General features: G+C 41.8%; 1 protein-coding gene across 5 annotated transcripts in view; it reads right to left on the bottom strand.

The window, feature by feature from the left end:
• Window positions 1-8,857: 8,857 nt before the first annotated feature.
• Window positions 8,858-26,714, bottom strand: part of NEO1 (neogenin 1) — a 306,375-nt gene continuing 288,518 nt past the window's right edge. For all 5 annotated transcript variants that reach the window (XM_082257066.1, XM_082257065.1, XM_082257064.1 and 2 more), the window contains one exon: window positions 8,858-9,963. In XM_082257066.1, the coding sequence (XP_082113192.1) occupies window positions 9,880-9,963 (84 nt within the window). In that variant the 3' untranslated portion in view covers window positions 8,858-9,879. The remainder of the gene's footprint in view (window positions 9,964-26,714) is intronic.

Here is a 26,714-nt window from a genome sequence, read left to right on the forward strand (position 1 = left end):
AACACAGCTGACCGTTGTTCTCTCTGGAATGATCACAGAGTGCCTGTGATCCTTCTATACTGGATCACAGGTCTCTGATCATTTCACAAGCCCCACCCACATACAGAATCACTCCCCTAGGCTCACATTTAACCCCTTGATCACCCAGTGTTAACCCCTTCCCTGCCAGTGTCATTATTACAGTAACAGTGCATATTTTTAGCATTAATTACTGTAGTAATGTCACTGGTCCCCCCCAAAAGTGTCAGTTAGGGGTCCGATCTGTCCGCCACAATGTCATAGTCCCGCTAAAAATCGCAGATCGCTGCCATTAGTAAAAATAAATTTAAAAAAATAAAAATGACAAAGCTTTCCCGTAGTTAGTAGACGCAATAACTTTTGCGCAAACAAATCAAGATACGCTTATTGCGATTTTTTTTACCAAAAATATGTAGCAGAAAACAAAAAATTGTCCTAAATTGTTATAAAATGTAGATTTTTAATTTTTGTTTTTGGGAATGTTATATAGCAGAAAGTAAAAATATATTTTCTCTTTTCAGAATTGACGCTCTTTTTTGTTTATAGTGCGAACAATTTAAATTGCAGAGGTGATCAAATGCCACCAAAAGAACGCTATTTGTGGGGAAAAAAAAAGGACATCAATTTTATTTGGGTACAGAGTCGCACGACCGCACAATTGTTCGTTAAAATAACAGTGCCGAATCGCAAAAAATGGCCTGGTCATTAAGGGGGCAAATCCTTCCGGTCCAGAAGTGGTTAAGTAGGGTCTTATGAGGTGGTGAGCAGGTTTTTCACCTAGAGGTGGAGGTTCATAGAACACAAGAAGAAAAGTTGTGAATCACTTGTCACTGTGGTGTTTGTCACAAATAGACACAAATTACTTTTTTGCATTTTAGACTGATATCACTGTATAATTTGTATTGAGCCAAACATACATGTATTTATTTTTCTGTAAATTTTATATAGTTGCGGGCCTTTATGGTTTATTCAAAGACCTTTTTAGATGTGCTTTTCTGAAATATACAAAACTGAAAAAACACTATTTAGTTTCCCCTTCAATGTAATTTTGATGAAGGGGCTGGGGAGGTAGTGTGTGTTTTTACTGTACTGGCAGTATCAGTTGTAAACTGGAAATGTACATTGCCCATCCTAATAAATGGATAAAGATACCAAGGCTTGGGTTCTGCATTGTATGTTAATGCACATTTAGGTCAATCTATCCCTGCCATGTCCCTGAGAAAGCACAATAAAAATTATTCTGAATAATAAAAGTTGCCACACATTACAGTACCTTGAAAACATATGCATACCCCTTGAAATTTCCCACATTTTTGTCATGTTACAGCCAAAAACAAATGTATTTTTATTAGGATTTTATGTGATAGACCAACACAAAGTGACACATAATTGTGAAGTAGAAGGAAAACTATCAATTGTTTTCAAACATTTTACAAATAAATAGCTGAAAAGGTGGACGTGCATTTGAATCCAGTCTCACCTTTCACTGCAATTACAGCTGAATGTCTTTTTGGGGATTTCTCTACCAGCATTGCACATCTATTGAGTGAAATTGTTCTCCATTCTTCTTGGGAAAAACTCTAGCTCTGTCAGATTGGAGGGAGAGCATCTGTGAACAGCAACTTTCAAGTCTTGTCACAGATTCTCAATTGGATTTAGGTCTGGACTTTGACTGAGCCTAACATATGTCTATGCTTTGATCTAAACCATTCCATTGTAGCTTGGGCTGTATGTTTAGGGACGTTGTCCTGCTGGAAGGTGTATGGTGTAGAAAATCGGCGCTAATTCAAATCCTAAATAAATGTGATACACTCTGTGACAATAACGATGTCCACCACTGTGGATAGTGCTCTATGTGATTAAACCTGATGCAAAAATTTCGAAGTAAATCAATCCTCAATATAAAACTGTAAAAGCGAGCCTATACACAAAAGATGTTCAGTGGATGACTCTGAAAAGACTGTGCATAAATAAAGTCCTCAAAAAAATAAATAGCGTGTCAATCCCAAGGAAATATATATATATATAATGCAATCACAAAATCAATGCAATCGATGAAAAAGGGCGATGATCAATATAATAGTTGATGACTGATATGTGATGAAAAAATTCCTAAAAATATTTCATAAAACAATATATAAAAAGATTTTTAGGAATTTTTTCATCACATATCAGTCATCAACGATTATATTGATCATCGCCCTTTTTCATCGATTGCATTGATTTTGTGATTGCATTATATATTTCCTTGGGATTGACACACTATTTTTTTTGAGGACTTTATTTATGCACAGTCTTTTCAGAGTCATCCACTGAAGATCTTTTGTGTATAGGCTCGCTTTGACAGTTTTATATTGAGGATTGATTTTACTTCGAAATTTTTGCATCAGGTTTAATCACATAGAGCACTATCCACAGTGGTGGACATCGTTATTGTCACAGTGTATCACATTTATTTATGATTTGAATTAGCGCCGATTTTCTACACCATACACGTATCAATTCACGGTGGGGACACCGATTTAGATTGGCAGCTTTTTCTATATTTTTTATTTTTCACATTTTTTATTTTTTTATTTGATATTTTGGAATTGATTTACTCCTATCAAACCCCTCTGGGTAGCGCATTGATCCTCTAATTTACTCCTGCTGGAAGGTGAAGCTCTACCCCAGTCTCAAGTCTTTTGCAGACTAACCGGTTTTCTTCAAAGATTGCCCTGGATTTGGCTCCATCCATTTTCTCAACTCTGCGAGCTGCACTGCCCCTGCTGAAGAAAAGCATCCTCCCATATATTGCTGCCACGAGCATGTTCCACGGTGGGGATGGTGTGTTCAGGATGATGTGCAGTGTTATTTTGTCACACGTAGCATTTTGCTTTTGAGACCAAAATTTAACTGCTTGGTCTCATCTGACCAGAGCACCTTCTTGCACATATTTGCTGTCCCCATCCACCTTCCCTACATAGCACCTCACAAGCTGCAAACAGGACTTTTTATGGTTTTCTTCTTGCCACTCTTCCATAAAGGCTAGATTTGGAGAATGAATGACTAATCGTTGTCCTGTGGACAAATTGTCCCACTCATCTGTGGAACTCTGCAGCAGGCAGGGCTGATATGCACTTTCCCCAATATATCGGAATCGGCCCCGAAGGTTACCGATATTGCCGTGACGTCATTGCGTATGTTGCGCCACACACCTCCGCGCACTGGGACAGCTTCTGCCTTCTTAGGCCGCCTTCCTCAGCCTTGTCTGGAGTCAGGGAGTCTCGGGACAGTGAGTGTACAGTGCACACAGCGTGTTTAACACAGCCATCATACATACACCCACCGCTGCCCGGTGCCAGCAAGCCAGAAACAGAAATGAACATGTTCAGTACAAAATCGTCTTTTTTCAAAACTTTAAATGTACAAAATTTCAGCCGATACCGATATGCGATGGCTAAAATCGGTATCGAGAACGAAAAACCGATATCAGTCGATCCCTACTCTGCAGCTCCTCCAGAGTTACCATCAGCCTCTTGGCTGCTTCTCTGAATAATGCTCTCCTTGCCCAGCCTGTCAGTTTAGGTGGATGGTCATGGTTCATGCTCAAAGCTTGGGATAATATATACATTATTATTATTTATTTATTTATTTATTTTTTTTAAGAACCTAGCCCTGATTTAACCACTTCAGCCCCAGAAGGTTTTATTCCTTTAATGACCAGGCCATTTTTTGCAATACGGCAGTGCGTTACTTTAACTGACAATTGCACGGTCATGCAACGCTGTACTCATAAAATTGATGCCCTTTTTTCCCCCCAAATAGAGCTTTTTGGTATTTGATCACCTCTGTGTTTTTGTGTTAAACAAAAAAAAAAAAATTTTGAAAAAAGAAACATTTACTTTTTGCTTTAGAGCCCATTCACACTAGCGTGACTTGTGAGGCGACTTGTGTGCCCTCAAATCGCTTGACATAACAAAAGCAATGTTAATCAATGAGTGCAGTCTTAATTGGCACTACTGAAGTCGCTCCAACTTCAGAAAAGGGTCCTGTACTACTTTGAGGCGACTTGTGATCCGACTTGTCCCATATACTTCAATGGGAGTTGCCTTCTTGTCTTATTTGAAGCGACTTGTGATCCGACTTTCCATAAAAATGGTCCTGAACAATGAACAAGAAAAAAAAAGAGCATTTTTCTTATAATTTTTATTAGCACATAAATATATGTCTTCTCTCCACCTGGCCGTTTTTCTTGCAGGCATTTATCGGGCATTTTTGGAGGCAGGCATGACTTTTTTTGGATTTAGTGTCTAGGGGGTCTAAAAAGCGTCCCTGTGAAGTTTCATCACTGTAGCATGTCCAGAACTAGCAAAAAAAAAAAAAGCATTTTTCTTATAATTATTAATACAGCAGTGTGGCGGCTTCTATACACCTTGATTCTATTATTGCTGGCATTTATCAGGCATTTTTGGAGGCAGGCATGACTTTTTTGGATTTAGTGTCTGGGGGGTCTAAAAAGTGTCCCTGTGAAGTTTCATCACTGTAGCATGTCCAGAACCAGAAAAAAAAAAAAAGCATTTTTCTTATAATTTTTATTAGCAAATGAATAGGTCTTCTCTCCACCTGGCCGTTTTTCTTGCAGGCATTTATTGGGCATTTTTGGAGGCAGGCATGACTTTTTTTGGATTTAGTGTCGGGGGGGTCTAAAAAAATGTCCCTATGAAGTTTCATCACTGTAGCATGTCCAGAACCAGAAAAAAAATTTAAAACCATTTATCATTTTCCTTCCACTTCACAATTATGTGTCACTTTGTGTTGGTCTATCACATAAAAATACATTTACATTTTTGGTTGTAACATAAGACAATGTGAAAATTTCAGAGGGTATGAATATTTTTTTCAAGGCACTGTGTATGTAATACTGGTTCAAAGAAAGAATTCAAAAGGTAAGAAATGCTGTACATATTTTAAAAATTGTTAGATGTGCTGTGTAATTGCAAAAATAAACCTGGTATGCGCTTCTCAAATTGGGCTGCAATGGTGAAAATACACTTTAAAGCAAAACTAAACCCTATCATCTTAGCAGTTTTTTTTTTTTAGATCTGCAGTTGCAATAGTGCTGCACGTGTAATCAGCTATGAGGCATGCTATGAATGCAACCGTCTTGGGTGGAAGTTATATTGGTGAGTTTAATTACACTTTAAAATTGACCAAACTCTGAGGTCAATGCCTTTGGTTATACAGGGCTGATCTTAGACAATATAAAATATAGTCCGCTTTTGGAATTTTTTTTTTTAAAAACTTTGAAGTACAAATGTGTGTTTTGACCCTATCATATTGGCTATCCAACAGAAGTGATTATGCTGTGTAGGCACGGTACCTTCATAACCTAATGGGTACCTGCTCCCTTTCGCTTTCACGCTAGTCATGTTATAGCACTTTTTACAGTAGCAAAAAGGTGTATAAAAAGCAGTATATATGTTAACCACAACTGAAAATGGAGTGACAGGAATTTAGGATATTTCAACAGCTAAACATTTTAGGACTGGATAAAAAATAAGGTTTTTTACTTCACAGCAAAAGCAGTTTCTTGGAGTACAGTATGAGACATAGGATCTTTAGTCATTACCATGGGACGTGCATAAGCAGTCCAACTGAGGGTGGGAAACAAAGCCAGCAGGGACTAACGGGCAGCTTGTACCACCTTATAAGATGATCATGCGGCAGCCTTGCAAATGTGAGAAAAGAATACCTGATGCTGAATAGCCCAACAAGCACTAACAGATCAGGTAATGTGCACCTTAACAGGATTGGAAGGAATCCTATCCTTTAGAGCCAATGCTTGAATGAGAACTTGTTTGATCTACTTAGCAATGATGGAATGAGTAAGCAGGGAGTTGTCTGCAGAAACCTACAGTAAGTACAAGGGAGTCTAGGTGAGTGGTAGATTCTCTAAGGGAGTGCCATATCATGACATTATGGAGAAATGTCCCTGGGATGTTTTGAAGCAGGACATAAGGAAAGAAAGAATGTCCAGGTTGAGGTGGAAGGAAGAGACCACCTTCAAGAGGGAGGAGGCCTTAGGCCTTCATGGCAGCCTTGTCCTTGTGTAACAATAGGAAGGGCCCCTTAGGATAAAGAGAGCTTCTGATCAGAGGGGATAGCAACAATATAGTCCACCTTGTGAGTGAGGTCAGAGAAAGGAATATTCTTATTGGGCTTAAAAGGAGCGGTGTTTGAAGGGCCCCACAAACCAGATTAGGTTCTCATGGAGACATTTGTGAGCACACAAGGGGAGAGAGGCAACACCTTGATGAAAAGACAACCACTGAGTAAGAAGCCAAAGCTCTCTGAAAAAAAAAATAGCCAAGGCTGATTTTTGCCCTTTGACAGCACTCAAGCAGGATGCTGATCCAGACCAGACTGAAGCAAATGTGCGAGTAGGCAGACCTTTGGACCCAGAATGGCTAGACTACTCCCATTTAATTATGGAACCATAAAGAGGTGATGAATATAAGCTTTCAAATTGTTCCTTGCTTAGTAAAGTGGCAATGGCCCATTAAGACAAGAGCTGCTGGACAGCAAGGTGGTTTGCAAGAATGAATTGGGAAGGAGGCAGAGTGCAAAATTCCAGTTTGTCGTTTCTGGAAAGGACACTCTGGACCCAGACATAAGAGGTTTCCTGGAATCAGAAGGCCGACAGACATTCTGCCAATCTGGCCACTGAAGACAGCACTGACAAGAGGCCTTGGAACTAGCCTTGGCTGGTTTGGAGGGCCAGGTTCTCTCACAAAATTATGTTCCCAACTTAGACTGGGAGTCTTAGAGGGTTGAAAGAAACTTTTCCTAACCTCAGGCGGTAAAGTCCAACTGGTAAGCCACCTTCTTCTGAGAGAGGAGAAGATTTCTACCCCCTGTGATCTCCTTGATGCACTTATCCAAGAAGGTATCAAACAGGTGCTCAGTTTCAAAGCACAACTGTTAAAGTTCAGATGATTAGAATTTAAGCCAAAAGATCCAGAATGACTGGATGGAAAGAAGACCCTATCCTAAAGAAGCGTCTCTGCCTAGCGCCATTTATGCATATTTATTTAGTCCAGACAGCAAAGGTCTGAGACTGCCCTAGAAGCAACTGCAGGCTGCATGACAGAGCCCAGAAAAAGAAATCAATTGCTTTAAAGAGGGCCTCTAAATTCCTATCTACCCAGTTCTGGAAGACCTGATTATCTTCATTGTGGGCCAAGAGGGTCTTATCAAGTAATGCTAGAACCTACAACAGGAAGTGCCCATTTCTGCAGGAAACTTTCCTCAATAGAAAGGTGCTGTGCAAAGTATTCTAGAGTAAAATCCTGCTCCAGGTAAGGCCACCTTACCTGGAGCAACCAACCAAGCATAGGGTACCATGACACTGTGGGGATAAGCTACTATCACTGTTGATGCTATGTGCTTAACCTGAGCTAGCAAGGCCACCTGATCCTTTTTATTATGCTTGTGGTCTGCCATGTGCTGTAAATTTTGTTCCCAGAGGGGTATTCACGACATTTGCTGCTGTGGAGTGGAAGGATAGTCTTCTTTGCCAAGCAATGTATGCTGCTGAGAACCAAGGTGAGATCAATGTGTTAATGGAGCAAGGGCCATGACATGTTGCCAGTCAGAAGGTATGCCTAGAAAGAAGAAGCAGGGTACAACACAGTCTCCGTAACTTGCTTGAGAATAAGGTGAAGCAGGCACACTAAGCAGGTAAGGCACGTAGGTGCACTCGGTGGTTAACTGAGTTTATGTAAAGGGATTAATGCTGGTACAGTGGCATACAGGCTGAAAAATGGCCCCAAGAATTGAAACCTCTGCTCCCAGCTACAAGTAGCAACCACTGGAATTGTGGTTGCTGGAAGCAGTTTGCACGCCCATGTGCTTGAGAGGATGTAGCCCCCTATACTTACCAAAGTTTTTTATGCATGCAGGATTAGAAGGGGGTCAGACCATATCCTGGCTTTGCCCTCCACAACAGGCATACCCCTACAGGGGTCTTCAGGTTCAAGGCTCTGCCACTAGCAGACCATAGCCCATGGATTTGTAAGCCACCCTGTGGGCTCAAACCACACATGTGTTAAGTGCAGCACCTATAGCAGCATCCAGCAAACCCAGCATTATTACAGGCTGGCCCTACTAAGACTGACAAAGAAAAAACAAAAAACGGAGGCTAGCTGGGAGTGCGAGGGGTTAGGAAGATAGCGGCATATAACCCATAGTAATGTCTAAAGATCCTGTGTCCTATAAAGTATGAGAATTCAAACAGATACCTCTAAAAAGTGATTTCTACATGATGAGATTCAGGCACATCATGGCTAACCATTCAGAAGCATATTTTACTCTATATGTGGCTATATTTATGGACAGCAAATGCCACAGGGAACATGAGTTACATGAGCTGGATGTCTGAACGTATAATCCAGGAGCAGCTTTGTAGTAACTAGAAGATAACTTGCATCCGGATTCTAACCATGAAAGTTTTGATACATTTCAGGTTGCTGCAACAATAAAAGTATATACAATGTAAATTAATTTTCTGCAATAAACTTATACTGAAGTATTAATACAGCATAGGTTCTCTGTTACAACATTTGTATCCTAAACAGAGCATTGAGAGTTTTAAACAAAATATGCTACAGATGTCATTCCCTTGTTTCATTTTAACATCTCATCTGTTTGGCAAATACTGTTATAGTAGCTTGCAAGGAACCATATTTTATTTCCCAAACCTGAACATAGCAAACCCGGTAAAGAATAACCTTGAGATAATGGGAATGTAAACACTTTGGAGCAAATTTTAGTATCATATAAAAAGCATGAAAATCAATTTGATTGAATAAAAAAGTGTATTGAAATCCAATACCAAATAATAATCATGATGTTATAAAAAAAAAAAGTCACAATAAAAAGATACATTCTAAACACTACAGAGAAAGCAATAAAAAAAACAAAAATAGAATGAATTTTCTGTACAGAAAAGACTGGGTGTGTTGGTGGATAGGACAATATACAGGAGGATGCAGAGGGTGATGAATCCATTTACAATAACAAGAAAGTCACAAGATGAAATATGGACTAACGTGAAAGTGCTGAAGAACAGATTGGTTAAAGGAAGGCCAACACATCAGCCTCTCCATGAAGCCACCGATACCATGTACAACTAAGGCTTCTCCGTGGCAGCAAACAAGGAAACCGTTGGGTCTGGTCAGCTCACGCAGCCTCATTACATGTACTGTACAGGTCCAGGACCTCCCATCTGGCTGCAGTGGCCCAGTACAATTCCCTCTTAGGCCAGGATCATTGGAAATGGACGGAGATGTGGAGGGAACATCTAGCCAAAATTCTGGATTGGTGGTGTATATAGGGGAGGGGGAGTAACACTGTTTTAAGTCTCACAGAGGCTGGAGGGGGAGTTGCTGCCAACAGATGTGATTCGCAGCCTGAAAACACTGCACAAAAAGCAACTGTTGCTGTGAAAGGAATTCTTGCCATTGTGTGTCTTTTTGCTGTCCAGCTGGCCTCATGGTGGGGCATAACACTGAGCCACAGCAACAGGGTGAAGGCCCATTAGAGGTGAAAAGAACAAAAACAATGGAAATACACAATATTCCTCCATAGTTTACATAAAATTCCTCTTCCGATATAAACCCCCCATAAAATCTTAGAAATCAGAGGAAATGATAAGGTACAGAATGCCAGGCTTCAGCCCTTGGTGGTTGCCTCAGCGTACAAAGTCTGGGCTCCCAGCTTGTTTCTTGCCAGTACACTTCAATGTGACCCTTTCTGGTGGGCTGCATTGCCTCTGTCCATACACTATCAGGTTTGCCTCTGCGGTGGGGTTTTGTTCTTTCATGCTGTGGTTATGGCATTCAGATCCTTCATTAGGCCTTCAAGGTGAGCCATCTCCTTGCTTAGTTCATCTGGTTCATAACTCTACAGAAAAAATAAATAAAAACACAAATTGGCTTATTTAATAAGGCAAACAGTGAAAGAACAGTAACCTTGTAATATTTACTATTACCTCTATGATAAAGTTAAAGTGGAACTCCAGTTACTCCCCCAAAAAAATAAAGACTGTAGCGGCTGACTTCTAACCACTTCCTGCCCAGGCCACTTTCTAACTTTCAGCACTGTAACACCTGAAAGACAATTGCACGGTCTAGCGACACCCATATGGTATTTGTATTTTTTTTTCTCACACAAGTAGAGATTTCCTTTGTTGGTATTCAAACATCGGTTTTCAATTTTTTTGCTAAATAAATGGACTGCAAATTGTGACAAAAAAAAAAAAACCACCACAGCATCTTTGTTCTAAAATTTTGCAAATAAATCTTTTTTCGTAAACTTCTGTCAAATGCTACATTTCTTTGGTCAAAATAACCCAAATCAGTGTTTATTATTTAGTCTGTAGGACAGTAAAAAATCCCCCAAATGACCCCTTGTTGGAAAGTAGACAGTCCAAGGTATTTAGTAAGAGACACTGCAAGTTTTTTTAAGTAATTTTGTCACTTTCTTTTTACATACCGTCACTAGCATGACACAAATATTTATTTTCACAAGTCTGATGCCTCAGTTTTTATGATGGCAATTTGCACATACAGCAAAACCTTGGTTTGAGAGCGTTTTGCAAGACGAGCAAAAATTCTTTATAAATTTTTGACTTAATAAACTAGCAACGACTTGATATACAAGTAGTGTCACGTCACAACTGAGTATAAAAGAGAAGAGGTCCCTCTAAGTGTAGCAATATGGTTACATTTAATGAAGGTTTAACATTTAGCAACTCACACGGCTGATTATTAAAACAAGAACATCTAAGTATGCAGGCATCCGGGGTAAAGCTGTCCACATAGACCATCCTCTGCCATCGACGTCCTCCCTTCCACGGTGTGCTCCTCGAGCGCTTCAAACCTCGCTTTCAGACCGCTCTTTTGCAGGGTAGTCTTCCCGGGCATGACAGCAAACTGACAGCGGTGGGAGTCGGCGGTGAAGAGGATGGTCTATGTGGACAGCTTTACCCCGGATGCCTGCATTCTTAGATATGTCTCTTTTAATCATCGACCATGCGAGTTAGTAAATGTTGTATCTTCATTAAATGTAACCATATTGCTACACTTAGAGGTGCCTCTCTTCTGTTTCATACTTTGTAGCTCCTGCTGGATTTTGCTTCTAATCCTCTTATGGGGGCTTCAATTTGTTAGACATTTTCTGGTTACACAACCCATCACATTGCTATAATCTTTTTATATGGACTATAAACTGAAGGACTTCTGAATAAATGGTTAGGGAACGAATCATGTGGAGTTTCCATTATTTCTTATGTGGAAATTCGCTTTGATATAAGAGTGCTTTGGATTACAAGCATGTTTCCAGAAATAATTATGCTCGCAATTGTGTCTTGTTACATGCGTTGCCCTTCCAATGCTTCTTACTGCATAGACTAGTTACAGGTGTGGGCAGTAACCATTTGTGGTGACAAACAATGCCTTTTCCAGCTTGATGAAGTCCCTTGTCATAAGGCAAACGTGATAAACAAGCGGCTGGGGGAACAAAACATCAAACTTTTGGGTCCATGGCCAGGAAACACCCCAGACCTTAATCCCATTGAGAACTTGTGGTCAATCCTCAAGAGGCGGGTGAACAAAAAAAAAAAAAAAACCCCACAAACTGAAACTCTAAGCATTGATTATGCAAGAATGAGCTGCCATCAGTCAGGATGTCAATTGACAGCATGCTAGGGCGAATTGCAGGGGTCTTGCAAAATAAGGGTCAACACTGCAAATATTGACATGCTGCATAAACTTAATGTAACTGTCAATAAAAGCCTTTGACACTTATTATATGCTTGTATTTATACTTCAGTATACCATAGTAACATTTGGCAAAATCATCAAAAAACACAAGCAGCAGACTGAAAATTAATATTTGTGTCAGTCTCAAAAGTTTTGGCCAGGGCTGTACAGCGATGTCATATGACTGGTGGTTATCAGGGACACTAAACTGGTGACAGTATGTGGGGGAAATTTTTTTTTTATAATTTTATTTCAATTTTTTAAATATTTGTTTTCTTTGTTTTTCACTGTTTGCTTTGCATACTGTGATGAGAACACCAAAGCGTTACCATAGTAACATTCTGGGGAGGTAAGATCACTATAAACACCCGTTTTTACCGAATTAAATCAATTCAGTGTTTACCATTATGATTAGCTGTGATTGGTCACAGCTAATTATATAGTACAGATTGTCCCTGTCTGTACTATGTGATTACTGTGACCAATCACAGAGATCAACACGATAATACACAATGAATGGCATTGAATGGAAGTCCTCAATTGTGTACAATTGTTATGTGATCTGCTGTGATTCGTCATAGCAATCACATGGTCCCAAAAGCGGGCCAGTACACTGATTTGTCATCTGCTATGTCTGTAGGACACAGCAGGTGACAGATCGAGCCACAGTGTAGCGCGTTCTGGGGAGGACATCATAGGACGTCCACCCAGGATGAGAGAGCTCTCACCCAGCTGTCATGTGACTACAGGCCAACTGGTTATTTTAAAGGACACTTACCTGTTCAAGGATCCAGCGTTGTCCTCACCCAAACCGATTCTAAAATATGCTTCAGGTCCAGGCGCCAGCATCCTGTCAAAACCAGGGAACCGCTACCCCCACAAAGTGCCAAATGTGACTGAGGAGGGGCAGCGGGGGGGCGAAGGATGTAAACAAGCAGAACGTCCCCTTTTGGGTGAAGTTCAGCTATGACTAGAAAGTGTGGGCTTTACCATTTTACACATTAGTCTCTATTATTTTATTAAGACTACATATGGTATCTACAATGTACACAAATATATTTTCATATATTGCGCAAAGAAAGGAGAACTAAAATAAATACATTTTATGTACTATTATACTAGGAGCAGAACCTTGTATGGTCACATGCCTGATGAAGTGAGGCACCAAAATGTGTCTGAGCAGGGGTGGCTGGCGGGTGGGATGCAAACTACACAAGGAAAATTCCTCAACCTTGATGGCGGTGAGCTTAACCTCTCCCCTCATTTTCCAAGCTGTATTTCAATGTGCAAAAATATTAATACATCTAAGGCACTACATGCATTAACCCTCATAAGTGAGAAACTAGATAAAAAATGTGTGCACATACTCCATTGATATGAAAATAATCACTGTCTTCATTCAAGAATAAAATTAAAATCATCATCAAAATGGCAAGACATTTTAAAAACTGCGTTCCAACTGTAGACTTTCCCTTCTGCACCTGTCACATCTCCACTCATATTGAGAGGAATTTCAAATGTAGGAAAATTAGTTAGCTGTCCAACGGCTTAGAGGAGTGTATAATTAGGTTAGAAGTTCATTCCTGAAGGCTCATGGCACCATGGGTTTTTTCTCGAATGCAGGGCATGCTCACAGAAGCTTATATTAAATGCAACCTATATTAACTCCTTGTAAAGTCATATAAAAGAGGGAAACGGACCGTCTTCATAGTAGCATTTTACATGGGTGTGTTGGTACTCCTAATTTAAATGCTGACATATCGCACCATAGTCGCATCTCAGGTTACTGTAAATAATGGTATAAACTAGAGATGGACCGATTATTGGCAAAACCGATATATTGTGGGCCGATATGCACTTTGCCCGATATATCTGTATCGGCCTTTGGATTTACCAATATTTTCATGATGTCATTGCGTATGTTGCACGCACACATTCTGCCTTCTAACACCGCCTGCCAAGCCTGCGCGGCCCATACGCGACGCCATTTCACCGCGCGCTGCACACGTTCTCTGCCTTAGGACCGCCTCCCACGCCTAGTGTTCCTGCAAGCCAGCCACCAACCCACACTGCCAGGCGTCAGCCACCAACCCACACTGCCAGGCGTCAGCCACCAACCCACACTGCCAGGCGTCAGCCACCAACCCACACCAGGGTGCCAGAAAGCAACCATCCACACTGCCAGGCGTCAGCCACCAACCATCCACACTGCCAGGCGTCAGCCACCAACCATCCACACTGCCAGGCGTCAGCCACCAACCCACAACAGGGTGCCAGCAAGCAACCACCCACACTGCCAGGTGTCAGCCACCAACCCACAACGGGTGCCAGAAAGCAACCACCCACATTGCCAGGCGTCAGCCACCAACCCTCCACACTGCCAGGCGTCAGCCACCAACCCTCCACACTGCCAGGCGTCAGCCACCAACCCTCCACACTGCCAGGCGTCAGCCACCAACCCTCCACACTGCCAGGCGTCAGCCACCAACCCTCCACACTGCCAGGCGTCAGCCACCAACCCTCCACACTGCCAGGCGTCAGCCACCAACCCTCCACACTGCCAGGCGTCAGCCACCAACCCTCCACACTGCCAGGCGTCAGCCACCAACCCTCCACACTGCCAGGCGTCAGCCACCAACCCTCCACACTGCCAGGCGTCAGCCACCAACCCTCCACACTGCCAGGCGTCAGCCACCAACCCTCCACACTGCCAGGCGTCAGCCACCAACCCTCCACACTGCCAGGCGACAGCCACCAACCCTCCACACTGCCAGGCGACAGCCACCAACCCACACTGCCAGGCGACAGCCACCAACCCACACTGCCAGGCGACAGCCACCAACCCACACTGCCAGGCGACAGCCACCAACCCACCACAGGGTGCCAGTAGCAACTTCAGCAAGCCATTTTTTGTCTTTTTCAAATTGAAATGGAGATGGAGGAGGAGACAAAAAGTAAAAGTGTGGTCTGGGACTATTTCCCATCTCAACCTTCTCCAGGGAAAGCAGCAGTGTGCCACACATGTACAAACATAAGCATGGGATCAGTAACTGCAAAAAACAAAAATGTCAAATCTTTGGGCCCATCTAAGAGTTCATCATATTGAATTGTATCAAGCAGCACAGAAAAACAAAATGAATATCAATGCGATTTTGATTCATTACCTCCTCCACTATCCCAGGCAACAATAACAGACATGAAAAAATGAAACAAAAAACTGCACTTGGGTCTATTAAATATAAAACAGCTGCTGCACATATGCTGGATAAAACATATAAACAGTAAAAAATTGAAAAGCAGCGCTATATAAAAAGACCAGGTATAGGTAGGGTCCAGCTGATTGGTCTCCTTGAAGTGCCACCATCACCAGAGAGAGCAACCCCAAACACACTGCCGCTTACCGTCCCACTAATAAAAGAAGGCTCAAAGGCCTGCGATGCGGGACGTCATTACGGAGTGAAGCAGCGGTCATCTCATTGGTGGTCAAACATTTTTGGCAGATAAGCTCTTTTTACTCTTATTACCTGTAAGCATTTATTTGGCATAAGGAAATTAAATGGTGGTTCATTAGGTGTTGCACTATGGTTTTCTTTTTTGCTTTTTTTCTGGTATACGAGTGATCAGTCTGCCTTCTACCATCTGTATGGAGTCGCACCTAATTGGCTTGATCCTGGAATCGCTGAGGATTTCTGAAGGAGCAGTTTGATGGAACCTTTGAGCCTTCTTTTATTAGTGGGACGGTAAGCAGCAGTGTGATTCGGGTTGCTCTCTCTCTCTCTCTCTGGTGGTGGTGGCACTTCAAGGAGACCAATCAGCTGGACCCTACCTATACCTGGACTTTTTATATAGCGCTGCTTTTCAATTTTAATAACAGATATGAGCAAAATGAAAGGGGTGCGCTAACTTAAATATAGGCAGCAACTGGGATTCCAACCCGATGGAACTAAATAAATGACCAATAAATATACAAGTGCACTCAATTATACTCCAATAAGAAACCTCAAAACAAATTTATAAAAAAAAAAAAAGTGTGAATAAAGTGCCAATCCCACCAAATGAAAGGTGACAACTAAGGCTAAATAAATGTGCACTAAATAGGTCCAAAAAGCTTTGGGTATTTGTGACAAAAAAAGTTTTCTTTCTGGAATCCTCCAAAATTGGAAACCGTCCAGAAATTCTGATGATTCCAGATGGTGCAGAAACAGTGACACCACAGCCATGTAAGATGGCTCCTCACACGCCTTCCCGTATCTAGCAGCATATATTACTCAAACTGATGGTCTAAGGGCCAATTTTTACCCCCACAAACGCAGTGCCACCACGTGAGATAAATGGATAAGCCTCTTACCAGAGCCTAAATGTACATGGGCTTTACACGATTATGCCGAGACCACAGTATACATTAGGCCAGCCGAGATGGACTGATACGAGACTGCCAGTTCCCACATGAATATCAAAGCGGTGTATCCAATATGAAGTGCATCAAGGGTTTCACAGCACTTTCTTCACCATCAGTGATGTATGGTGGGTTTTTTATCTTACACTGGTGAAATCGGTAGGTGGCGCAGCCGGGCTGGATCCGCCCACAGTTTCTTCCGATCCTCTAGTAAAAAAACGCCTGACTCGGTTTCAGTAATTGCCACCCCGTCTGTCTCTAATGCTCCAGTGATAATCTCCTCCCTCTCAGAGTCCAGCTGTGACTCTGTAGGAGGGCATTAAAGGGGGCGTGACAGAGAATGACCGAATCGTTCTGCTCCTCTAGCTGGTCAATCGCAGACTCTTCGCAGACTCTCTACATCTAGGTTCTGGTAAGAGGCTTATCCATTTATTTCACGTGGTGGCACTGCATTTGTGGGGTGAAAATTGGCCCTTAGACCCTCCTTCCATCAGTTGGAGTACTATATGCTGCTAGATCCGGGAAGACGGGTAAGGAGCCATCTTACACGGCTGTATTTTCACTGTTTCTTCACCATATGGAAGCATCAGAATTTCTGGACTTGTGCGAACAGGGACAGTTTCCAATTTTGGAGGATTCCTGAAAGAAAATGTTTTTTGTCAAATACCCAAAGCTTTTTGGACCCATTTATTGCACTTTTTTTAGCCTTAGTTGTCACCTTTCACTTGGTGGCATTGGCACTTTATTCACACTTTTTTATATATTTGGTTTGATGTTTCTTATTGGAGTATAATAATTTGAGCGCACTGGTATATATTGAGCAATAACAGATGTTTGTGAAAAAAAACAGATGTCACTGTCTAGATTCAGATGGAAGATCCCAACTGCTGGACAGAGTAATCACAGAGATGATTGTCACTGATAGCCAGCCATTTACAATGGTGTCTGACCCAGGATTTCAGTGGTTGATGTCCATACTTGAGCCAAGCTACACACTGAAGGGTGAGTAGTATTATCGAACCGAAATGCTGGCAAAGCTTCACCAAAAGGTTGTTGACAAAGTAAAGGCTATGCTGCAACCAGAGAATGCTGGGAACTCACTCATTCACGACGGACTGCTGGTCACAAAGAATCAGTCAGTCACTAATTCTTACATGCCACTTTATTGACAGACAGATGGACAAAAAGGCAATTGGTGTTGATCACAAAAGTGATGCAAGGATCCCACACTGAGTTAAGTAGAGAAATGTTTTTAGGCATGCTTGAAGAATGGGGAATCAAGACCGAGTGATGCTTGCGCAACTTCGAGACAGTGGAGCAAACATGCGGAAAGGAATGAGGCTTGCTGATATGTCAGACCTCTGTGTCATGGCACACAACACCCTCCAACTTTCAAATGATGGTCTGTCAAGCCAAAGAGCTTTGATTGATATATGTTTTGAGAAGCATGAAGAGATTAAAAATGTTGTGCTTGCAAGTCTTTTAAATCCTCGATACAAGAACCATGCTCTCTCTTCTGATGATGTATTGGCTAAGGCAAAACAATGGCTGACAGAAGATATTCAACAGGAAGTGCAGGAGGTTACTGCCGAAAAGACAAGTCCAGAACACTATTTTTATGAAGAGCAGCATGCTGCAAAAACATATCAAAAATACATCCACGAACAGAAGAGAATCTTCTTCATCATGGTCGAATTTATGAAGACATTTTCAGTGTTTTATTGGGGCCTCATGTGGAGGATTCAATTTCTTCTGAATCTGCAACTATGAGCCTGGATGACGAACTTCATCTCTATTTGAAAGAAGCAGTAATTGACAGAAGCAGTCATCCTCTTCAGTGGTGGAGAGAAAATGAGGCACACTACAAAAGACTTGTTTCCCATGCTAGAAGATACCCCTCTCTCTCTTTGCTCCTCTGTCCTCCACTCCTCCTGAGCAGGTTTATGAAGTGGCAGCATTGTATGAACAAAGCAAAAGACCTTTAACAGGTGACCATGGACACGGTGAAATGTTCTGCTTTCTGCATTATGATATTGTTCTACTTAACTGGGAGTATTGTCCACTCCATTCCAATCCACTGTGTAGCTGTTGCCTAGCTTTTTTTCTAGCAGTTTTGTACTGACCGCAGTAGTTGCAGTGAGTGCATGACTGCAAAGAGTCCAATCCAATGTGTAGCTGTTGCCTAGCTTTTTTTCTAGCAGTTTTGCACTGACTGCTGTCGTTGCAGTGAGTGCTATACTGCAGACAGAGGTAGTCCTCTGAGACATGTGTAGCTGTTGCCTTGCTTTTTTTCTAGCAGTTTTGCACTGACTGCTGTCGTTGCAGTGAGTGCTATACTGCAGACAGAGGTAGTCCTCCACTGAGACATGTGTAGCTGTTGCCTTGCTTTTTTTCTAGCAGTATTGCACTGACTGCAGTAGTTGCAGTGAGTACCATACTGCAGGGGTAGTCCTCCACTGACTCCAGTCCAATCCACTTTGACATGTGTAGCTGATGCCTTGCTCTTTTTCTAGCAGTTTTGCACTGACTGCACTGCAGTAGTTGCAGTGAGTGCCTTACTGCAGAGGTAGTCCTCCACTGACTCCAGTCAAAGCTACAATGTATGTGTATCGTGTAGCTGTTGCCTAGCTTTTTTTCTAGCAGTTTTGCACTTAATGCAGTAGTTGCAGTGAGTGGTATACTGCAGAGGCAGTCCACTGACTCCAGTCCAATCCACTGTGTAGCTGTTGCCTAGCTTTTTTTCTAGCAGTTTTGCAAGTAGTGAATTAAAAATATTGCAGTTAGTGAGTCCACTACTGCAGCACTTTATTATGCATTAATGCACAATCAGATGATGTGAAATGCAAATTTCCCTGAAAGTGTACTTTTACTCTCAGTTTTCATGCAGTTAAGGTGTGAAGAATGTTAAAAATGTTAATAAAGATTAACATGTTTATTAACCACTTTCCCACCGGAGGATTTTGCAGCTTAAAGACCAGACCCCTTTTTTCAACTTGGCACTTCGTGACTTTAACTGATAATTGCTCGGTCATGCAATGCTGTACCTAAACGAAATTTACGTCCTTTTTTTCTCACAAACAGAGCTTTCTTTTGGTGGTATTTGATCGCCTCTGCGCTTTTTATTTTTTGCGATATTAATAAAAAAAGAGCGAAAATTTTGCAAAAAAATGACATTTTCAACTTTGTCTTTTAAAAAATATCCAATATACTCAATTTATGTCATTTTTTTTTGCCAAAATATATTTAGCTACATGTCTTTGACAAAAAAAAAATCAATGAGCGTATTTTTATTGGTTTGCGCAAAAGTTATAGCGTCTACAAACTATGGTGTAAATAGTGAAATTTACGCAGCTTTAATTTCTGACTGCCAATCTCATTTCATGAAGTGCTAAAATGGCGGGGCAGTACAAAACCCCCCCAAACTACCACTTTTTGGAAAGTAGACATCCTAAGGAATGTCCTGACAGGCATGTTGAGCTCATTGAATATTTCATTTTTTTGTCACAGGTGTTTGAAAAATGACTAAAAAAAATTTTTTTTTTTTTTTTACACAAAGTTGTCATTGAAATGATATATTGCTCACACATGCCATGGGTATATGTGTAATTACACCCCAAAATATATTCTGCTGCTTCTCCTGAGTACAGGGATACCACATATGTGGGACTTTTTGGGAGCCTAGCTGTGTAGGGGTCCCCAAAAACAAATCACCACCATCAGAATTTCAAAGGGCGTACATTTTTCATTGCATTTTCTCACTACCTCTAACGGTTTAGGAGGGCCTGAAATGTCAAGATTCCACAAAACCCCCCCAAATGACCCCATTTTGGAAAGTAGACACCCCAAGCTGTTTGCTGAGAGGCATGGTGAGTCCATGGAATATTTTATATTTTGCCACAAGTTTTGTGAAAATTACAATTTTTTTTTTTAATTTTTTTTTTTTACACAACGTTGTCACTAAAAGATAAATTTCTCACACATGACATGTGTATATGTGGAATGACACCCCAAAATACATTCTGCTGCTTCTCCTGAGTATGGGGATACCCCATGTGTGAGACTTTTTGGGAGCCTAGCTGTGTACAGGACCGCAAAAGCCAATCAACACTCTCAGGTTTTCTAATGGCGTAAATTGTTCATGTCATCTCTGCACTACCTGTCACAGTTTCGCAGGCCCTAAAATTCCAAGATAGCACAAAACCCCCCCAAATGACCCCATTTTGGAAAGTAGACACCCCAAGCTATTTGCTGAGAGGCATGGTGAGTCCATGGAATATTTTATATTTTGCCACAAGTTCCGGGAAATATATATATATATATATTTTTTTTTTTTTTTTACACAAAGTTGTCAGTAAATGATATATTGCTCACACATGCCATGGGTATATGTGAACTGACACCCCAAAATACATTCTGCTGCTTCTCCTGAGTACAGGGATACCCCATGTGTGAGACTTTTTTGCAGTCTAGCCGAGTACAGGACCCCGAAAACCAACCTCCACTTTCAGGCTTTCCAAGGGCGTAAATTGTTGATTTCACTCCTGACTACCTATCACAGTTTCGGAGGCCCTAAAATTCCAAGATAGCACAAAACCCCCCCAAATGACCCCATTTTGGAAAGTAGACACCCCAAGCTATTTGCTGAGAGGCATGGTGAGTCCATGGAATATTTTATATTTTGCCACAAGTTCCGGGAAATATATATATATATATATATATATATATTTTTTTTTTTTACACAAAGTTGTCAGTAAATGATATATTGCTCACACATGCCATGGGTATATGTGAACTGACACCCCAAAATACATTCTGCTGCTTCTCCTGAGTACAGGGATACCCCATGTGTGAGACTTTTTTGCAGTCTAGCCGAGTACAGGACCCCGAAAACCAACCTCCACTTTCAGGCTTTCCAAGGGCGTAAATTGTTGATTTCACTCCTGACTACCTATCACAGTTTCGGAGGCCCTAAAATTCCAAGATAGCACAAAACCCCCCCAAATGACCCCATTTTGGAAAGTAGACACCCCAAGCTATTTGCTGAGAGGCATGGTGAGTCCATGGAATATTTTATATTTTGCAACAAGTTCCGGGAAATATATTATTATTATTTTTTTTTTGTTTTTTTTACACAAAGTTGTCAGTAAATGATATATTGCTCACACATGCCATGGGTATATGTGAAATGACACCCCAAAATACATTCTGCTGCTTCTCCTGAGTACAGGGATACCCCATGTGTGAGACTTTTTTGCCGTCTAGCCGAGTACAGGACCCCGAAAACCAACCTCCACTTTCAGGCTTTCCAAGGGCGTAAATTGTTGATTTCACTCCTGACTACCTATCACAGTTTCGGAGGCCCTAAAATTCCAAGATAGCACAAAACCCCCCCAAATGACCCCATTTTGGAAAGTAGACAACCTGAGCTATTTGCAGAGAGGCATGTTGAGTATTTTGCAGATCTCACTTTTTGTCACAAAGCTTTGGAAATTGAAAAAAGAGGAAAAAAAATGCATTTTTCTGTTTTTTCTTCATTTTCCAAAAAAAATTAGAGCTGCAAAATACTCACCATGCCTCTCAGCAAATAGATTGGAGTGTCTACTTTGCAAAATGGGGTAATTTGGGGGGGTTTTGTGCCATCTTGGCTTTTTATGGACTTCAAAAGTGTGATAGGTAGTAAGGAGTGAGATCAACAATTTACGCCCTTGGAAAGCCAAAAGGTGCGCATTGGTTTTCCGGGTCCTGTACGCGGCTAGACTGGCAAAAAGTCTCACACATGGGGTATCATTGTACTCAGGAGAAGCAGCAGAATGTATTTTGGGGTGTCATTTCACATAAACCCATGGCATGTGTGAGCAATATATCATTTACTGACAACTTTGTGTAAAAAAAAATAAAAAAATAAAAAAAAATTTTTTTCCCGAAACTTGTGGCAAAATATAAACTATTCCATGGACTCACCATGCTTCTCAGCCAGTAGCTTGGAGTGTCTACTTTGCAAAATGGGGTCATTTGGGGGGGTTTTGTGCTATCTTGAAATTTCAGGGCCTCTGAAACTCTGACAGGTAGTCAGGGGTAAAATCAGCAATTTACGCCATTAGAAAACCTGAAGATGTGGACTGGTTGTCGGGGTCGCGTACACAGCTAGGCTCCCAAAAAGTCTCACACATGGGGTATCCCTGTACTCAGGAGAAGCAAAAGAATGTATTTTGGGGTGTCATTTCACATATTCCCATGGCATGCATGAGCAATATATCATTTAGTGACAACTTTCTGTAAAAAAACAACAACAAAAAAAATAATAATAATTTTCCCGAAACTTGTGGCAAAATATAAAATACTCCATGGACTCACCATGCCTCTCAGAAAAAAGCTTTGGGTGTCTACTTTTCAAAAAGGGGTCATTTGGGGGGTGTTTGAACTGTCCCGGCATTTTATGCTCAATCTTAGCCACACATCACCCACTCTTCTAACCACTTGAAAATCAAGCCTTTTCTGTGCCTTTTTGTTTACATGAAAAAATATTTTTTTTTTACTAGAAAATTACTTTGAACCCCCAAACATTATATATTTTTTTAAAGCAGAGGCCCTATAGAATAAAATGGTGGATGTTGCAAATTTTTTTGTCACACGGTATTTGCGCACAGATTTTCCAAACGCAATTTTTGTGAAAAAAATACATTTTTTTTTAATTTATTGCACAAATACACTATATAATTCCAATTTTTTTGGTAAAATTTAAAAGATGATCTTATGCCGAGTTCATAGACACCTAACATGACATGCTTTAAAAATTGCGCATGCCTGCGCAGCGGCAAAAACATACGTACATTTTTAAAAACCTTTAAAAGTCTCTACAGGTTACCACGTTAGACTTACAGAGGAGGTCTACTGCAAGAATTACTGCACTCGATCTGGCGATCGCGGCGATACCTCACATGCATGCTGCAATTGCGGTTTACATATGACACTAGACCACCGCTTGTGTGCGCCATTGCGCGCAAGCACCGGGGGAAAGGGGGGGGGCTCAATTTTTTTTTTTTTTTTTTCTTTTTTCTTTTGCTTTTTTTATGTTATTTTGACACCTTTCCTTTCATTTTTTTTTTTTTAAATCATTTTTATTGTTATCACAGTGAATTTAAATATCCCCCATGATAGCAATCTGTGGTGACAGGTACTCTTTTTTAAAAAAATTGGGGTCTTTTAGACTCTAGATCTCTCCTCTGACCTTAACGCATCTGACCACACCAAAATTGGTGTGATAAAATACTTTCCCAATTTCCCAATGGCCCTGCTTATTTCTGGCGAAACAGAAGTCATGAAATGCTCGTAGCCTCCGGCATCTTAGGCCATAGAGATGATTGGAGCCATTCTCATCTCCAATTAGCTCTATGGTTAGACAATTGAACCACCGGCTGCACTCTCGGGTTAACCGGTGGGACAGGAGAGCCCGAGAAAAACCACGGAAGGCTGCGGAAGGCGGCGGTGGGGGGGGGGGAGGCCCCTCCCACTGCATGTAAAAGCAGTCTAGCGGCCAATTACCTGCTAGGATTGCTTTTACATGTAAGCCGACCGCTGGCTGTAAAAAACGATACCAAGATGATGCCTAAATCTGCAGGCATCATCCTGGTATAACCACTCAAAGTCCAGCAACGTACCAGTACATTGCTGGTCCTTGTTTGGCATATAGGTTTTTTTTTTTTTCATGCAGCCTGTGGGCTGAACGGAAAAAAAGAGAACCTATCAGAAATCAGCACAGGAATAATGCGTAGTATTACTCATCATTAACCGCCCAAACAACCACCCACTGAATTTAATGATGGGTATACACGACACTATCCACGTATACCAAAATAGGATTTTAACTGCAGTGCTGAAATCAGAAAATCACCACAGCTGCTATCAGCAAAGGTATCCATATATGCTGAGCGCAAACACTGTTTGTGTCAGAATATATAAAATCAATGCGTGGTAGCCGACGAGTACCTGCTAGAGAAACAGGTCACAAAAGAATGAAAAAACAAAGGACATTAAAAAAAAGTACAGTAGGAAGAGTAGGACATATAAAATGACTGACACAACAAAAGTTTTTGGATTCTCATCATTAACCGCCCAAACAACCACCCACTGAATTTAATGATGGGTATACACGGCGCTATCCACGTATACCAAAATAGGATTTTAACTGCAGTGCTGAAATCAGAAAATCACCACAGCTGCTATCAGCAAAGGTATCCATATATGCTGAGCGCAAACACTATTTGTGTCAGAATATATAAAATCAATGCGTGGTAGCCGACGAGGGACCTGCAAGAGAAACAGGTCACAAAAGAATGAAAAAACAAAGGACATTAAAAAAAAGTACAGTAGGAAGAGTAGGACATATAAAATGACTGACACAACAAAAGTTTTTGGATTCTCATCATTAACCGCCCAAACAACCACCCACTGAATTTAATGATGGGTATACACGGCGCTATCCACGTATACCAAAATAGGATTTTAACTGCAGTGCTGAAATCAGAAAATCACCACAGCTGCTATCAGCAAAGGTATCCATATATGCTGAGCGCAAACGCTGTTTGTGTCAGAATATATAAAATCAATGCGTGGTAGCCGACGAGGGACCTGCAAGAGAAACAGGTCACAAAAGAATGAAAAAACAAACTAAGGACATTGAAAAAAGTACAGTAGGAAGGAGAAGGACATATAAAATTACTGACACAACAGTTTTTGGATCCTTTTATTTTTCTAACTGTTTCTTGATTTGGGACTGCGATCTTCTGCGATCTTCTCTTCCAGCTTGGGTCTCTCAAAATGTCGATGGACATCCAACATCTTTCGAGACCCTGTGTTTATGTGCCCTACACTGTGTCGTGCTGTACCCTACGCTAATACTCCACTAGTGTATGGTAGCGCTCGAAACATTCCCCGATGCAGAGACCAGGTTGGTCAGGACATTTGGGACAATAATAACGGGTGTCACGCCTAAATCCGCGCCTGCTACAGACACGACATCTTTTTTGGGGGTATCTTTGGGTAGGGGTACTCGGGAGGACATAAGGAAAATGCCTCTCATGCAGCCGGCTCACTGCATCTGGAAGGGGAAGTTGGGCAGGCATGCCTCCTGGGTACAGGTAGGCAAGGATGATCTCTTCCTGGAATTCCCGGAAAGATCCAGTTCGTCCTGACGCCCTGTATAGGACAAAGGCGTTCAGCATAGCCAATTGGTAAAGGTAAACAGACACTTTTTTGTACCAGCGTCTGGCTTTACGGGCAACTAAATACGGCGCCAAAAGCTGGTCGTTAAGGTCCACCCCTCCCATGTTAAGGTTATATTCGTGGACACAGAGGGGTTTCTCCACAACGCCAGTTGCCGTAGTGATTTGGATCGTCGTGTCTGCGTGAAGGGAGGACAGAACATAAACATCCCGTGTATCCTTCCACTTCACCGCAAGCAATTTGTCCGTTTTCAAGCAGGCTCTCGCCCCCCGACTAAGACGGGAATTTACAAGCCGTTGGGGGAAGCCCCGGCGATTAGGTCGCACGGTGCCACATGCGCCAATTTGTAAATCGAGAAGGTGACTAAATAGTGGCACGCTTGTATAAAAGTTGTCCACGTACAAATGGTACCCCTTTCCGGATAAGGGTGACACCAAGTCCCAAACGATCTTACCGCTGCTCCCTATGTAGTCTGGGCAGTTGGGGGGCTCCACACAGCTATCTTTTCCCTCATAGACCCGGAAACTAACTGTATAGCCTGTGGCCCTGTCACACAATTTATACAGTTTGACCCCGTACTTGGCACGCTTGCTGGGGAGGTACTGTTTCATAGCAAGGCGGCCAGTAAATTTAATCAGGGACTCGTCAACGCAGACAACTTGTTCGGGGGTAAACAAGGCTGCAAACCGCTGATTGAAGTGGTCTATGAGGGGCCGAATTTTGTGGAGCCGATCGTATTCAGGGTCTCCCCGAGGACGACAGATTTCATTGTCGCTGAAATGCATGAATCGCAGAATTTGCTCGTATCTCCCCCTGGACATGGAGGCAGAGTACATGCGCATATGGTGAACTGGGCTAGTGGACCAATATAGCCGCAATTCACTCTGTTTAGTTATGCCCATGTGGAGGGAAAGGCCCAGAAAGATCTTAAATTCGGAAACCGTTATAGGTTTCCAGCCGAATTGTCTGGCAAGGTGTGAATTTGGGTTGGCGGCGATGAACTGTTGTGCATACAAATTTGATTGATCCACAATCGATCTGTAAAGATCTTCCGTGAAGAACAGCTCATAAAAGTTTAGGGGCGTAAAACCAGCTGTCTCCACGTGGATTCCAGGTTGGGCGGTGAATGGGGGAAGTACTGGCGCTGTAGTATCGGTGGGTTGCCAATTAGGATATGCCAGCGCATCAGGGAGGGCACTATGGGCTCTACGGGCCTGTCTACGAATACGCGGTGGCTGCGGGCCACTACTTGTGCTAGCCACCGCACCAGCTTC

The sequence above is a fragment of the Pelophylax lessonae genome (genome assembly GCF_965119305.1).
Source record: "Pelophylax lessonae genome assembly, chromosome: 4".
NCBI lineage: Eukaryota > Metazoa > Chordata > Amphibia > Anura > Ranidae > Pelophylax > Pelophylax lessonae.